Consider the following 17715-nt stretch of genomic DNA (forward strand, 5'->3'; position numbering starts at 1 on the left):
TGTGAATGGAGATAACCACGAGCCAAGGTTGGACGATTAGAATTTATGATAAAGAAATGTGATATTTCTTAAGAGTATGATGATATACTGCCAACATTTTTGTACCAAGGGGCGTTGGCTTTTTACGGAAATGCAAACTAGCAAAATTTCCTACAGGGATTCGTAGTCGCGCAATATCAGCTTGCAATATACTAGCTCCCTCCGTTCCAAATTGAGTAATTTTTTTTTTCTAAAATGAGCGCACCTACACGTAATAAAACACATATAGATACGTGTGTACATAAAACAAATCTGAGGAAAGCTAATTTGGACCGGAGGCACACTGCAAATCTCAAACTCTATCCCGACCGATCGTTCCGTCACGGGTGTACAGCTCATGTAAAGGGGGCATGCATCAGTTCCATGCTGCTGGACAACAAGCACAAAAGCAAACGCAAAGGACAAACCGTTCATTCATTGGACTGCGAGCCATAGCTGGGAAATCTTACAATATTTCTTACGTTCAATATTTGGAGCTAAAATGAAACCCGATGAACCAGGTGTTGCAGTTCACCTAAGTAGAGGTATATTTTGAAGTAGACATGCATGTTCACCACAAACTGACCCACACCAATCTAGCAAGATTTCATCACGTAGAAAGCTCAAGAAAGATTTCATCACGTAGAACAACGCACAAGATGGGGAAAACATCACCCTGTCCTAAGATGGAACGGATTAAGAGGATGCAAAGAGTGTAGCACGACCAACGCATACTCAAAACAAAACAAACCAAAATGTCAAAGTACATCGCTAGAGGAGGGAGGCAGCGAGAAAACAAAGGAAAACAGCTAGCTAGCTTAGGCACGCTTGCACTTGAGGTTCTTCATGCAGCGGAGGTGCATCTCGGCGACCTTGACGACCTTGGCGAGGCCACGGCTGGGGCAGCTCCGGCCGGGAACGCAGTGGATCTCCGCCTCCCGCTCCACCTGGCAGAAGCACCTCGGGGTCTCGACCATTGCGCAGCACCTCTCGCCGAACCCGCGGCGGAGGCAGTTGATGAAGTAGCTGTTCTGCGTTCCGCAGCTCTCGGGCGGGTACGCCGTCGCCGGCGTCGTCGCCGCGAGAGCGGAGCAGACGGCGAGAACGGCGAGCACAGCGGTGAGCTTCAGGGATGCCATTGGTGTCTCTCTCTACCTTGCTTGGAGTCGATCTAGATCGAGTAGCAGACAGATCGAACACCTCTGCCCGTGATGGCTTTACAAGCACTCCACGGGTAGCAGCGGCGGGCTCACGTGCAGCATGCAGCGCACCCATGTCGAAAACAGGACTAACGTGTGCGGCGTGCAGCCGACTCGTGTTGGGACCATTGTTCTTTTCCCTCTTGTTTGTTTGTTAATTTTTGTTAAAGAAAAAATGTCGTCTTGGATGATATTTTTTTCTGAAATATTTCTTCGGTTTCAAAATAAATGTCACGGCTTTAACTAGCTAGGTTAAAATATTTTAACTAGATGCTGATGTATATCGTGGCTTTACCTAGATAGGTTGAAGTGCTTTACCTAGACAGAGGATTTATCTCCAGGTTAAAATGCATGCAGAGGTCGGCAAGGACTGCGACCGGCGGGGAATGTTTCCGGTGTGGCCGGGAGGGCCACTTCCAGTCGGAGTGTACCTTCGACCCCATCTGCGTCCTTTGCAGCAACGAGGGGCACAGCTCTGCCAACTGCCCTACAAGGGGCAAGCCCTTGATCCTCCAAACCATGGGACACGCTATCACTGGGGGTGGCTTCTTCAACATCGACGTTGAGCCACTCCAACAGAAGAGCAATGCGGGGCAGTTCGCGGCGGTCATTCGGTTTGATGGAAAGCCCCTGACTGAGGCGCAGCTGTCCAATGAGCTGAAGAATCTGCTTGATGACCTTTGGGATTGGCAGGTGGTCAAGCTTTCGGACTCGGAGTTCTCGGTCCACTTCCCCTCGCGGGAGACGCTCCTCATGTGGACTCGCAGCGGAAGGCTCTTTCTTCCCCTCAGCGAGTCCAACACCTCCATCCGTGAGGCGTTTCTCGGGCCGAGGCCGTCCAAGGCACTCGCCTACGGTGTGGGTTCAACCGGGCAGGGCTGCCGAGTGACATGATCGAGAAGGAACGGCTCATGGCGGGTACTACGATGATCGGGAGGCCGGTGGATGTGGATGAGCTCTCTCTGAAGAAGCACTTGACGGAGCCGGTGCGGATCCGCTATCAATGCCGGTACCCGGAGAGGATCAAGGGGTCTGTCCAACTCTTCGTCAATGGGGAGCCTTTTACCATTGGCGTCCAAGCGGAGCTGGGACGTGGTACTGGTGGCTCCGGGGGCTCTCCGCCTCCCAAGCCCCCGGCTAGGCACGATGATCCGGAGGATGCTGACTCGGAGGAGGAGGAATGTGAGCCTTGGAACCGCCACAGTAGGAAGAACAAGGACCAGCAAGGCAAGGACAAAGACTCGAACCGCCCAGCCACCGAGGGTGGTGGCAAGGGGGTTTCCACGCTCGCGGCGGTGCTCGGCTCCTTCAGCGCCCCACAGCTGAGCAAGGGCAGCGGATGTGGTTTCAACCAGTATGGGTCCAATTTGGACGCCATGCAGCTGGGGCCGATCGAGAACGCTCGTGGCCCGCCGCCGTTCATCTCCGGACAGGTGGGTGCCATGGAGGTCGAGGCCATGGAGGTGGAGGGGTTGCGGTCTGCCCTGCAGGGTTCGGACGCTGAGTTGGTGTCTGGGGACACGGTGACCCAAGTCACCGACCCAGTCTCCTCTTGGCTGCTGGATAGCCCGACTAAGGGGGTGACTGGGAGTCCCTCGCTGCTGTCTGCCGGGGCGGCGACGGAGGTGAGTGTGTTAACTGATGATCTTGGCGACAAGGAGGACGCGACCATGGACCAGGGCCTGCAGGCGGACTACGGCGAGACCGGCGACACCTTGCGCAGGGAGGCGACGGCGTCGCTGTCGATGGCGAAGGGCAAGCGGACCAAGGTGGTGGTGGTCGGGGTGGACAACGGAAGATCGGGGGTGCGCAAGAGCGGGAGGTTCAAGGGGGCGGCAGCCGGTGCAACCACCCTGGAGAGGGCGCAACGCTTGACGGCAGAGAGGAACCTGGAGACTCCGTCCAATTCCGAGCTGGAGGGTTCTGGCCAGACCGAAGGACAGTGGGCTCCTGGACGTGGCGGTGGGAGACGTCAGACGACTGTACGCGAGGACAAGGCCGGAGGCGGAAGACCCTGGAGGAGGAGGATGATCCAGCGCACCACTTATCATAGGCTAGGGTTGGTTTGCGCTTGTTGGCTTTATCGCGTTCGTTTCGTCATGTGACCCGGGTGTGGTCTGTGTCTTTGAACTTATGCTGGATGTGTGTGTGAGGAGTTGTAACTTGACTATTGTTTCATGCCGTGTGTGGCTTTATATATAAAGCCGGGCCTGGAGGCCTTCCCTTTAAAAAAAAAATGCATGCAGATTCCTTGCATATAGAGACTGTTCCACACAGCCTAAAATGGAAAGAGAGAGCACTGCCTCGCTGCAGCTATGAGTAATTATAAAAGGCAAATAATTAGGTGATTAAAAGAGAGCCTTATTTCTTAAGTGTTTTGGAACAAATAGATTTTCACTATGAGCTCAGAATACCGTACCGGAGGAAGTACAACCTACAACTTACAAAATCTAGTAATTAAAGACAGTAGCAAATGGTCTAAAAGATGTCATCCCAACAACCTGGGACGTTCACTGAACCCTCTTGTCTGTTTACTTCTGTACCTTCTAGGAGGCATGTAATAAATTCTACTTTTTCAATGAAATGAAACGCAAAGAATCTTTTACGCTGTCTCGAAAAAAGGTTTCTGTGCCGACCAAACTGTAACATCGCTATCTGAATCTCATCAACTGCAGTGTTTCCTTGCTTTTAATTAGTCAAGCTATTCGATTGGCTAAGATGTGTGGTCTCTTCTCTCTGTGTTTCAGAGGACACGCCCACAAAGGAGAGTGCCCAGCGTTTCTCAAGCAAGGCAACAGATGTCATGATCACGACTGAGTTCGGTATATGGACCAGTCGAGTGCGGATCAAATCTCCATAGATCAGACCGAGCAAGAGCAATATGGGAGCCGGAGCGCAGGCTGCGTGTCGAAGAGAGGGGAGGGGGTTGGAGAAGACATGATCTGTTCGACCCGCTTGACTGAGAAAACGGGTTTCTATGATGCGCGGGCTGCCGTGTTCCTTGGCGGCAGGGCATGGGTCGAGGGATTACAGTCTGGTCGATCCAAGCTGCCCAAGCTCGTGCGTGACCAAATTCCGTTTCAATTGTCCAGGGCAGTTTTATCCTTTCGTGTCTACTGGTTATCATTAGAAGGGCTAAGCGTAGGTTTGTACTTACTTTGAAGTCCCTAATAGGTATTTTACTATTGGGCAAACCACTTTGGGTATATACTCCAAGACCAATGAACTTTTGGTAAATAACCAACTTTCCCCATAGCCAATTGATACGGTACATCAAGTGTTACACATCAAGGAAGATGGAAGAATTGCGTTAGACATCTCCGACAAATCTGAGGTTGCGCTGGACTGTATCTAATCTTGTACAGAGCGGTTGGCATCTTGTTTGTAGTAATATTTTTGGCGTGTGACACGGGGCATTCGAGCAGCCCCTGCACTGTAGTATTAGGTGGCCTATGATAATGTACCAATCGAAATGCTATAGGTGAAAAATGTAATGTTAAACTCTGTAGAGAAAATATTAGCATAGATATTGTTTTATTCAGCATATCCTCGCAAGTAACACATTAGTCAAACATGGCGGGAGGAGGATCATGGGGTGGGCAGGGGGGGAACTTCTCATGACACGAGCTGCCAGGAGTAGCACGATCGGGCTTGATTGGAATTGATGTAGCACGAACCTCCGGAGTCGTCAGATAGGGCACCGATCCTTTAGATTCTTCCAACACACGAGCCGCCACTGCTTGCTCTTGCATCGCCAGGACTATCATCAAGGAAAGAACCATCGGGATGACGTATTTTGACATTGCCATGCTTTTAGCTAACTAGTGATCTAATGGAATATGTTCTGTAGTTATCTCACCACACGAGACTGTTTATATAGTATTCAACTGGGACTATTTATGGCAAATATCGATACATATCTCAGTATAACAAAAGGAGAATATGCCGTAATAAATTAGTACTCCCTTTATTGGGCTCCTAATAAAATTAGAAAGTTACTGTACCTTAAAATTAGGCCATATATACTACTCCCTCCTTCACAGTTTATTAGGCGCGCGCGTACCCCTAGGTCATCAATTTAACATATATAATTTAAATTATATAATACAAAAATTATATCATTAGAAAATAGAACATCTAAACTTTATAATGATATAATTTTTATAACATATAACTAATGCTAACTTGATCAAATTTGCGACTAGGGGTACGCGCGTGCCTTATAAACTGTGAGAGATGGAGTACTACTAATTAATACGTGATTTTATTCGCTTTGATTCCTGGAAACCTACTAATTAATACGTTATTTTATTCGCTTTGATTCCTGGAAACCGGCTCGTTCGCCTCTTCTCCCCCTGATTTCGCTAGGTTTTCATTTTTTGAGGGTTCCCTGATTTCGCTAGGTGTAGCCGCATGTAGATAAAGCTGTGAGGTAGAGAGAGTTGGACGGTTTTGAAGCAGCGGCAGCCGCCGCATTCTGTCGTGACCCGAGATATTTACGTATACACACCACGAGTCCATGGCCATGCAGTGGCGTTCTGTTGTCTCACACGTAGACATGTTTAGCGAAAATTCTCCAGAAAATACATACACACATATCTGGAAAACCGGAAAAGCAACGAATCATGACGGAAGATCGTTGTTACACACCATCGTGGCAATCGGTTTGATGCGTCAGCCTAGCAGCTGACGCGTAGAACCGGTCCAGACTGCATTACAAGTTCCATGCATAATGTATGTAGTAGTACAATACTGCTGAGCAGCATAGGATGGGACCTGTACATACGTGTAGAAGCTGTACTCTCGTGCTGGACTATGGTGAGCTGAGCAAGTGCTGGATAACTTTGTCAGGGTCGTTGTCATGGATCGCCAACAACTCGGGGACGTTCCCGGTGGTGAAGCCCATCTCGTGGAGGTCGTTGTAGGATTTCACAAACTCCTTCACCTGGAGGGCAAGGCAACCACCAGAATTATATTTGCTAGTTTTGCGAAAAAATGAGAAGGCGGAGAAAAATATCCAAAAAAAACTGTAGTACTGAATGAGTGATAGATACATATAAGGCAAGTTCTATTTAGGGACTCAACTAATATTCTGGTTGTTACAGTTAAACAATGGTTTCAAGCTTCGCCCGGACCCGAAAACATTTCATTTGCTAAAATTAGGCTAACTTTGCATCGATATTTTGGTAATAGGACACCTAAACATGCAAGCAGTTTATTTTGGCAAAGGAACTATGTCAACAAGTTAAACCGTTAGAATAGCCAGCATAATGTAGCTCTCACATTGATTAGCATATGGTACCCAAAAAAGTCATCAAACTAACTGCAAATAGTAAAAGTGATCAGCTGTGGCCTTCAAACATGTTGACTTAGCAGAACATTAGTTTTTGAATTGATGATGATGAAAGATAGCATTGCTGAAGTAAAAGATGAACAAGGGAAAGGAGCATGCCTTTGTTGGATTATCTCCATAATTTAACACAGCAAATGACACAGCTTCACGTCCAAGCCCCATGGAGATATACTTCTCCACAACTGGATCTACTGGTGCAACCTGCAAAAGGGCCAAAACAGAATGAAAATAGAGATTCAGAGATATCATATTATATTAATAGACTACCCAGCTGTTATAAACATCTGGCAAGTATTTATCATGTGGAAGGATGCGAAGGAGGCAAGGAACCTATAGCGAGATCATAAAATGCCTTCCAGAGAGAAAAGTTTAATGAAATGCATTACCGTAAGATTTCACTGACGCAACAAACGAGTAAAAGTACGAAAGAAATACACAGACAAAAGAGAACTCATAATGATAACAAGTGATAGATGGTCTTGTATCTTTCTCGAAAATAATAAAGTCCATACATTGATTAAGTATGAGTCAAATCTTACAACAAAACATGTTACTTTTGAAACATATTTATCAAAGGGTTACTTTTGAAAAATGTTTATCAGAGAGTTAACTAAACCAAAGTTTCAAAAACCAGACCGGCGAGTGAGCCGGACAAGCAACACTGCCTCACCAGTACAACCGCCAGTTCAGGATTCAGTAGCAACAAAAAATCATCACAGTGAATTAAATATTAAACTAATTACAGGGAAAATGGATTTCCGAATGTATATGTAGCATTTGTTTAGGGAATGTATATGCAGCATATACTTCAATAGATATCACAAAACTAGTTCAGCCCAATTTGTAATGAGCCTCAAGCCGGAGTTACTTGCGTGCGGGTATATGTTGCAAGTTCAATTCCTACGGGCAGCAGCTTGATTTGTCTCTCTGGTTTTCGCTATTGCGATTCTTGTCTTAGAAAACCAAACAAGTCTTCCGTTCGGTATTTTCCGGTGGGCGGTCAAGTTTTTGAAATTATGAACTAAATGAGGAGGTAACAATCCCCTAGGTTTTGGACACCACATCCTAAGCATACTATCCAAATTCATAGGAGATAACTGCACATGAATGCATTCTCTTGAACTGAACTATATAAAGTAGCAGAATCGATCTTTCAAAAAAGGAAGTGGCAGAACCATGGTACCAACTCTCATTGTCGGAATCAACTTTAGCTGGCAATGTCTGGACTTCACTACTTAACTTAAGGTTTGTGGCTAAACAATAGAGTGCATATGACAATATCAATAGACGAGAACTTGCCAAAATACTAGTTAACTAGATAAAACTGGCTTTCAGTCTGAGCTGATAAAAACTTCAAGCAAAATGCAATTTAGATGCATAGGAAAAAGTGGCTTTGAGTCTGATCATGGAAACCTTGAGCATAATACAACTTATAAGTAAAAAACTCTTGTAGGATTAACAGTCTGTTAGACAGAAGAAGGCATAAAAATTACCAAAAGAAGTAGTGTTGTTAGATTTGAACAAACTGCAAAGATATTATAGTTACTAGTTGAATGCCTGTGCGTTGCTAGGGCCTCTAGTATTTTTTCCGATATGTTTTCGGCAATTTTCCAACAACATCACATTGCGGTTTAGTTGGTGTTTTTTTCAAAGCGTCAAGAATATCTTTTTTGTTCCGACCAACATTTATGAGGTATACGTTGTTACATGTTTTTTTTCTGTAACACATGGCAATATAATGCATGCTGACATTCGCGTGTATAAAAAATAGCAACAGAGTAGTCTAAAAAATCCACCTCAGTTAAATTGTACTTGGATAAATGGTATGGTTATAATACATTCTTTTTTCACCATATATTAATGTACGGCTGCTCTGGCAGAGAAAAGGAAAGAATGGGAGGGGAGAAGATGTCAGAGTCCAATAGATAGTGTTTACCGTAGAAGTAGTGGGAGTTGTGTGTCTTGGCCCTCTTGGTGGCTGCAGTGGTTGTTGTTGCTGCTGCTGCTGTTGTGGTGGTGGTGGTGTCTTTCTTTCTACCACAAACTTGCCCCAGTTGGGGTTCTCCTTCTCTGCCTCCGCAAGAATCTTTCTTTCATACTCAAAATCAAAGTTAAATGTGCTGCGGGGAATTTCTACCATCTGCGGTGCCAAGTGAGGCTGAAAAGATAACATCAATTAGCGGACAGCAAATTCTTGAAATACTGAATTCCAGAGTGGGAAGCATACTAAATAAATAAATAGCAGATGACATTTCTAACAAAAAACGGGTGCCTTGCATAAACTGTACAATTTTGGAGAATAGAAAGATGTATCTCTTGCAAAAAAAAAAAAGAATAGGAAGAGTTTTGAGTGAATCAACCCTGACAACAAGTTAGGCTAGTGTTGGCAGGCATTGGGGGCAGCGCAAAAGATGATGGGCTGCTAGTTCCAACATGATTCGACAGCATGGCAACTCCTACGGGGTCAACCACGAATCAGCCTCCCCCACTACGAAGTACTAACTGGTACACCAACATTCTACAGTCCAGATCTCAACTAATGAACAATGGAAGAGTTGGCCAACGAACTAAAATAAAATTAACAAAATATAGTCACATGCAAAATCTTCTATTGTAAACCAATGGTATTAAGTTCATCTATTGTTTAGACACACGCTCATTTAGAATTTCAAGCAGACTTCTGTAGACTATTTAGTGTTTAGAAATGCAAAGAGCTTGGAACAAGCTGCACCATGCATATTTCCAATAGGCTACTGAACAACATGGTACATCAGCAAAACCTGAGATACCCATGTAAAGTTAATAAACCTGGTCTTTGTCTGTGGAATGTGGCTCGGATCAAGGAGTAAATCATGAATGTTTGTTAGCCATGCTTAAGAATATCACACACAGTGCTAATTGGAAGGTAAAGGTGACCCCTGGAATAATGCTAATAATCGGGATCATTTTTCTATTTTGGTACATAGGACATGCTCTAATTGAGCACACAAAGTAAGAAATGAAAATTAATTAACCAGCATATCGTGCTGAGATGCACCACACTTTATTTATAGAAAACTAGACACTCAAGGCACTATGTATGGTTCATGACCAGCCAATGCACAGAAGCTAAGAAAGCTCCCATTTAGGTATGAAATAGCATTTTACTGGCTAAAGGCTAGAGGAAAGATCAATCTGCTCGGAGTAATACCCTTAATATCCAGAAAGAAAACTCAAGTCACTGGCATTGCAGTGAATCTGGATTCTTTTGGGTAACAAAGAAGATTAACAGCTTTTGCATAAGGGGTCAGAAAAATAGTGAATTGTGTGATAATTTATATAACTTACAGGAGGGGTTATCCGATATTCTGGCTTTATAATAACTTGTATGCCCACTGCAGCACAACAATGAATGATGTTAGTAAATCATGACCTGCTTAGGTAAACTAGTACAAAAGGGCACACACTTGAGCAGATTGTTAGTCTGGCATGCTGATTACGGAAAAAATAGATACATGCGGGTATTCCCCTCCTCCATATATAAATTCGAACTCCAAGCAATCCCTCCCAATATTTTCCCCTTTTCAGCATGGCTCCTTCTTTGCGAGGAAGTTGGTGACTTGCTAGTTAAACACGTTTAAGCACACACATAGGCCATCTATCAGAGCAGTGACGGGGTTAAAGTCCGAACGAACAAACTAAGTAAAGCCACCTAGGTCTTGATTATTCAGCTTCGACTTCCCAATCAAGCTCTCTTTAATTAGAACTCAAACAAGATATATCTGCTGATCAAACACGCACTAATCCACTAGGAATTAGATCGAACAAGCCATTAAGCTTTTTTTTTTGTCGATCTAATTCGACGCACAAGTTTCCCCGCTACCGAACAACCAACCAAGCAGTAGAGGATGAGGGAAGAGGGGATTACTCGATGCAGAGGAGGAAGGAGTTGGGGCCGGGGCCGGGGCGGCGGGGGATGGGGGATGTGCGGTGACGTGGTGGTACGGCGCGGCCCGCTGCGGTGGGGCGGCGGCGCCGTGGGAGGGCTGGCCGACGCGCGGGTAGAGGGACGAGCCGCCGCCTCCACCGCCACCGCCGGCGGCGTAGGATCCGGAGCCCGACCGGCCGCGGAATTCGTACTCCATCGGTGCCGGCGCCGGTGGTGGTGGAGTCGTCCGGCAATCAATCGGTCGGGGGACGCGGGTTGGGCGTGACTGGAGGAGAGTCGTGTTCGTCGGAGAAGAAAGGTCTGGTTTTTTTCTCGAGGGAAAGAAAAGGTATGGTTGGTTCTGTGTAATCAGTGCGCGGTACTTACTGTAACGTCCGCCTGGGCAGCACATAGAGCTCCGGCGCGCTCTCGGCCCTGGGTGATGCTGTACACCGACCAGTGCGGTGCTCGCACAGCACCGCACACCCCTACAGGCGTGAGGTGGCTTGCTGGGCCGCGGCCCAACAGCATCAGGTAACTGATTTTTCTTTTTGTTTCTTTTTTCCTTTTCTGTTTTTTTGTAGAATGTGAATACTTTTGGAAAATAAAAAATTCCAAATTCTGATTTTTTTTAACTTGGAACAATTTTTGAAACTGAACGTTTTTTAAATTTGAACAATTTTTAAAAATGATTTTTTAATTAGTTCCAAAAATTGTTCGAAATTTAAAATTTGTTCAAAATTCAAAATTCGTTCAAGATTACAAATTTGTTCAAATTTTAAAAACTGTTCAAAATTTAAAATTTTGTTCTAATTTAAAATTTTGTTCAAGATTAAAAATTTGTTCAAATAGCGAAATTCGTTCAAATATAAATTTGTAAAATTTCAAATTTTGTTCAAGATTATAACTTTCTTCAAATTATAAAATTCGTTCAAATTTAATAATTTTCGACACAGAAAAAAGAACAAAAGAATAAGACAGAAAACAGGCTGCTCGGGTGAGGTTAAGAGCATCTCCAGTCGCGTCCCCCAAACCGTCCCCCAAACCGCGCCGGATTGAGCGTTTGGGGGACGTGTTTTGCTCGTGCCGCGTTTGGGGGACGTCGCTCCCCAGCCGCGTCCCCCAAACGCCGCCCCCAAATGAATATTTGTGCAGGAAAATAAAGGTTTTCATTCAATTTTGATTATATATTACAAAGTTTGAATGAAAACGGCTAGATTTCATCTAAACCTAGGCTATCGACCGCCCGGCGGCGCGTTCGACCGGCCCCGCCCCGTCGTCGCCTCCCCTACGCCGCAGCTCCTCCTCGCGCGCCTCCTCTCCTTGCGTTCGGCGGTGGCCGGACGGTGCTGCTCCCGCCGATAGTCCTCCTCCACCCTCCCCGCTCGGGCCGCACGGAGGGAGAGCTCGACGGCGCGACGAATCGCGCCTCTTCGCGGGCACGGGCGTCGTCCTGGAGCTTCTTCTCCGACTCGAAGGACTCGACGAGGGCGCGTTGCTGATCGGCCGTCTCGTCCGGGTGCGGGACGTCGTCGTCGGACCGGCCGAACTCGCCGTCGTCGTCGTCGTCCTCCACCTCGGTCTCCTCCGCCTCGGCCTCCTCCTCCATTGGCGCCTCCTCCTCCACATCCGTTGGCGCCTCCATCATCGCCGCCGCAAACGCGTCGGCCGCCGCCAACCGCTCCGCCCGCCTCCCCCATAGCGCCAGTAGCGCCGACTCCCGCTGTCGACGCTCCTCCGCCGTCGCTCTGCTCGCTGGAGCTCGATCGACTCACGCCGCCGGCGCTCGATCGAGTCACGCCGTTCACGGAACAGCGCCGCCGCTCATCGCGCTGGCGCCGGCGCTCGTCAGCCCATCGCTGCTCCATGTCCTCCCGTGCACGGCGCCGTCGCGCCTCTTGTCCCGTCGAGGCGTCGAACGCCGCAACGGTGTCGCACCGCTGCTCCTGCCACGCTGCCGCCGCCGCGGCCTCCTCGGCCGCGGAGGCAGGGCGGAGAACGCCGCTAGATCCGCCGCCCGCTGCGCCTCACGCCGGCTGGCGGGCCTCCTCCTCGAGTGCCTCCTCGAGTGTCGCACGCCGCCGCCGGCTCGTCAATGGAGGAGACGGCGGTGGAGGGAAGTGGCCATCGCCGGGCGGTTCGCCATTGCCACCGGTGATGGAGGAGACGGCCGTGGAGCGACGAGGGCTGTGTTTGTTGCCGGCGGGGTGTGGTGGCTACCATTGATGAGCCGGGAGACCTTTTATAGACGCCGGCGTCGGGAAGAAAGCGCGGGAACGGACGAGAAGAGGCGGGAAGATCGCGCGGGAACGGGCGGTGGCGTGCGAACGCCGGCGACGCGTGGAGGCCGCGCAGCAGACCGACGAGACGTCTCGCCTGCCCCTCCGTCGCCATTAAGGCAAAGATGCCGCCGTGTGTCACCGCGCGAATAACTTCCGTCGCGAGGTAGGCGACGGTTAGGTTAAAATTAACCGTGCCGGCCGACGCGTCGGCCCCGCTACTCCCCGCCTCGCTTCGTTGTGTCCGGCGTCCCCGGAGGCGTCCCCGTGGGACGGGGATGGGCTCGGGGCGCCGGACACCGTATCGGGCCGCGCCGGACAAAAATGGGCTTTGGGGACGCGGCTGGAACGCTTTTTTTGTCCGGCGCGCCCCAAATCGCTTTGGGGGACGGTTTGGGGGACGCGACTGGAGATGCTCTTAGAGGCAGAGGAGGAGGAATCCATGGTTGCAGAGGAGGGTTTTTCCGATTGCTAATGCGGAATAGGAGGATGAGGAGGCGAACTGCTCGGGTGAGGTTAAATAAAGGGGATATAGTGGGAGATGATTCAATGCTTGGGCAGTTTCGAGGATGCGGTGCCAAACTCGTCAAATCGTGCAGAGTGCGGAGAAGTTGAGAAGGCAAGGCATCATGATGGAAGGGTACTGTAGCGGTTCTGCTCTGCAACGCGTAACCCGATGAAGGAAAACAGAGTGGTTTGGAATTATTATTGCCAAAACCAGGGGGCATGTGTTATCGCCGGATTTTAGCCAAGCAGAGATGGGCCGTGATTGAGATGGGCTTAGAGGATATGTACATAAAGTGTTTCTGAATCGGCCTCGTGCGAGAGTTTGGGCTAGATTGCCCGTGTATCTGTACATTATGGTAGATCACGTTTCAGTTTAGAATTAAGAGATAGAGTTGGTTCGTACACAGTTAGGTTTATTCCAAAGATAGAAAGTCTACGGACTATAAATATGTACCTAGGATTATTGAGAAAGGAGGACGATCACGTTCACAACAAACACAATCTAGGCGCATCGCCACCCCTTGTTTCAAGGGTTTCTTCCGGGTAAGCGTCATGCTGCCTAGATCGCATCTTGCGATCTAGGGATGATCGTTTATTCGTTGTTTTGTGTTGCTCGTACTGAAGCTTTGTTGATGGCGAGTAATACCATTATCATAGATGTTTTGGGGCTAACATCGATACTTTTCTGATATGCTTGCTTAGATATGCTGCCCCTAAATATCTAGCTGCCTTTGCACCTATCTTGGGTGTAAGGGCAGCGTCTTGTTTGGTCTTTACTTAGTAGATCTGATCTTTTATGGTTGTTCCTTGTTCTCCAAGGATTAGCTGGATATCCGCATGGTTAGGCCTTGCAAACGGGTTGAACGATCCAGTAGTGCGTAAGGTATGGTTTGCCGATCCTAGAGGGATTGTTCCGGGAATCGACTTTGTGTTGGTTTTTAGCCCTCTTTTAGGGCTAGTTTTCTATTAACTTTCGTATCTGCCAGGCTCAACTACGCGTAGGATGTTCCGATTATGCGGTGAAAGCTCTAGACTGTCGTAGATTGATTTAACTTGGTTTTGATCAAGCAGGATCTCCATGTTGTCGTAGATCCAATACGAACCATGGGTCAATCGGCTCTTTGAGCCGATTCACAGGGTAACCTGAGAGCCTATCGAGGCTCGGATTTAATGTTTACGTGTCTGCCATGCAGGAAACTAATCGAAGCAATCCATCACCTTCCTGACCAGGTATAGGTCAGTGGCACGCCCTCGCATTAGCCAGGACGTGTGCCGGAGTTTGCGGGCCGTCGCCCGAGGGACCAGGGGCCACCAGCAGTTCTGGGAGCCTCCCGGCTCTTCGTGTTGCTCGTCGGTGCTCGCCGGTGAGTTTTGGCGGGCAACACATTCTCGGCACGCCCGGTGGGACATTCTACAAGCAACTACGTCAACATCCGCAGCTGAGATGGCGGACGAACCGACCACGTACGAAGATCTGCCTGAGGAGCACAACAAGAAATAAGATGAGATTAAAGCCGTCTTCGAATCCGATCTCATCGGCTCTTTCGCGAAGACCCGTACACATGGCATTAGGTGGAAAGGGTTCTCACCCGAAGGCGTTCTCGATGAAGTAGATCTGTCTACCCCTTCAGAGGAACGCACCAGAGCTCTGCGCCAGGAAGTTAATTACATGGTGGCTCATTCTCTACACCGTCATTCTGAGAGCCTGGTGAACGCTTTTGAGCGCATTGCGGTTCGCGTGGTTCAGGAAATCATGAAGCATCAAGTACTCTCCGTCAGGGCCTGCCCTAGGAACTCACCAAGGAGAAATACCGTTCCTGCACCGGACCGCAGCCGCCATTCGCGCTTGCAGCTCTAGAGCCACAGGGTTCACCGGCCTACGTCGTCTACAAGGTTGGAGGCGATCCCGGCGATTGCCAATTCCCGTATGAGCCACCTAAAGAAATCCCACATGGATACGTGTGCACATACGTGCCGGACCGCAATAACTTGGCACGCACGAACCGGATTGCAGCGAGGAGGGATTTCTGGAGCGGACGCCGATAAACAAGCGTGGCTAGCTAAATATGCCACCGGAACGAGTCATGAAAGCTCAGCCCCTGCAGCTCATACCGTGGAACAAATTAGTACAATCTTGAGAGACCGGCTTGGCATCCCGCCAAAGAGGAGAACAGTCGGCTATTCCAAGCCGTACCCCAACGAATATGATTTGATTCCGCTGCCGCCCAAGTATCGGCTCCCTGAGTTCTCAAAGTTCAATGGATCAGAAGGGTCTAGCTCAATTGAGAATGTGAGCCGATATTTGGCACAGTTGGGCATGATTTCAGCATCAGACTCGTTACGTGTAAGGTTTTTTGCGCATTCTCTCACAGGACCAGCTTTTGGGTGGTACACCTCGTTGCCACCAAACTCAGTCCGGACGTGGAAGCAACTGGAAGAGCAGTTTCATGTTCAATATCACTCAGAAGCTACCGAGGTCGGCATTGCCGATCTAGCGCAGGTGCGGCGAAGCGGGGAGAAACAGGTGTCGGAATACATTCGAGCGTTTCAGGATCGTCAAGAACCGATGTTATTCGGCTCGTTTAACTGAGAAAGAAGCAGTCGATCTGGCAGTGTTGGGCCTCGCAGCGCCGATCAAGGATCTGGCTTTCCAAGTGGAATACAATTCACTGGCGCACATGGCTCAGAAATTAACATTGTATTAGAAGCGCCACCCAGAATTGTACCAAGATAAGTTCAAACGCCCGATAGGCCCGGTCGAGACAGAAGAAGTTGGAGACTCTGCAGAAGACCAGGAAGTAGCTGTGGCTGAATGGGCTCGGGGTGCAGTTCCCGTGTCCTGCAAATGGGTGAAACAACAAGGGCCTGCAAAAGGGTTTGACTTCGATATAAGCAAAGCTGAGCAGATATTCGATTTATTACTTAAGGAAAAACAGCTGAAGTTACCCGAAGGCCATAAAATCCCTACGGCGCAAGAAATGAACGGGAGACCGTACTGCAAGTGGCATCACTCATTCACCCATATCACCAATGACTGCAAAGAGTTGCGTCGGCAGATCCAAACGGCGATAGAACAAGGCCGTTTGATCCTTGGTCAATTTGCTATGAAAGTAGACACGCAACCGTTTCCTAGCGTCAACATGGTGGAACTCAATCACTCCACGAGGCGTCGGCTAGATTTCTCATTCGGTGTTAACATGGCAGGGCCTGTATACCACCATGGCAGGGATAAAGAAGAAACCGGTAACTCCCGTGGCAAGGAAAAGGAGGAGGCCGGCCCACGTGACCGGCCCCGATATGATGACAGGCGGTACATCACCGAGGAGCACGTGAGAAACGTGCGGTATCAACGACCGCTCTCCGCGCATCTCCTTAACAAATATGAGCGTCAGTACGACCAACGCCGGCGGTACGACAGAGACGACGAAAGATATCGTCGGTCTGATGTAGACAACGGAAAATATCGTCGGTATGATAGAGACGACAAAGGATATGAGCACCACGCTAAGGGGAAGTCAAGAGAGCAGGAAGACATGGACAGACACTGGGATTGTCCTTTCTTTAAGCACTGCTGGGATTCAGGAATGAGCCGATTGCCTACAATCGACAACTTCCCGGAATGTAGACAGCAGAAGGAGGACACGGGTGAGGTTTCAGTGTTCAAGCGTCTAGGGCCTCTCCCACCTCAGAAAAGGCGAGCTGAGTCACCTCGAGTGGAAGATTTCGAGGAAGATTTCGAGGAGTCCGAAGAGGAAGAAGAAGATAGATACCACCGGCCAAGGTGGTGCCCTGATGGACTCAGTCACTCCCAAAAGCGTAGGGTTCAGCGGCTACGTAGCTTGGAGGAAGCCGAGGCGCAATACCTGCACACGTTGAGGAAAGTGATGACCCACAAGTATAGGGGATCGCAGCAGTCTTCGCGGGTAGTAAAACCCAATTTATAGATTCGACACAAGGGGAGACAAAGAATACTTGAAAGCCTTAACAGCGGAGTTGTCAATTCAGCTCGCACTGGAAACGAGACTTGCTCGCAAGAGTTTATCGAGAGGTAACAGTTTTATAGCGATGAGCGTAGTGAAATAACAAGCAGCAGAGTAGCAGAGACAAGCAGTAGTGATTATAGTAAACAAGCAGGATTAAAATATTGTAGGCACGGGGACGGATAACGGGCGTTGCATGGATGAGAGAAACTCATGTAACAATCAAGCGGGGCATTTGCGAGATAACAATAAAACGGTGTCTAAGTACAAAGCAATCAATAGGCATGTGTTCCAATTATAGTCGTACGTGCTCGCAATGAGAAACTTGCACAACATCTTTTGTCCTACCAGCCAGTGGCAGCCAGGGCCTCAAGGGAATCTACTCGGATATTAAGGTACTCCTTTTAATAGAGCACCGGAGCAAAGCATTAACACTCCGTGAACACATGTGATCCTCACATCACTACCATCC

The 17715-nt window shown here is 48.5% G+C and overlaps 2 protein-coding genes across 2 annotated transcripts; both read right to left on the minus strand.

The window, feature by feature from the left end:
- Positions 1 to 836: 836 nt before the first annotated feature.
- Positions 837 to 1157, minus strand: LOC124685062. The gene has a single exon (XM_047219352.1). It carries the CDS (start codon positions 1155 to 1157, stop codon positions 837 to 839), a length of 321 nt encoding a protein of 106 aa, XP_047075308.1.
- A 4660-nt stretch (positions 1158 to 5817) lies between these two features.
- On the minus strand, positions 5818 to 10803 carry LOC124685063. Its single transcript, XM_047219353.1, has 5 exons — positions 10478 to 10803; positions 9898 to 9944; positions 8507 to 8728; positions 6670 to 6771; positions 5818 to 6162 (listed from the first exon to the last, which is right to left on the minus strand). Exons 1-5 carry the CDS (start codon positions 10692 to 10694, stop codon positions 6031 to 6033), a joined length of 720 nt encoding a protein of 239 aa, XP_047075309.1. The 5' UTR covers positions 10695 to 10803; the 3' UTR covers positions 5818 to 6030.
- Between the last annotated feature and the right edge of the window lie 6912 nt (positions 10804 to 17715).

The sequence above is a fragment of the Lolium rigidum genome, chromosome 1 (assembly GCF_022539505.1).
Source record: "Lolium rigidum isolate FL_2022 chromosome 1, APGP_CSIRO_Lrig_0.1, whole genome shotgun sequence".
Lineage (NCBI taxonomy): Eukaryota > Viridiplantae > Streptophyta > Magnoliopsida > Poales > Poaceae > Lolium > Lolium rigidum.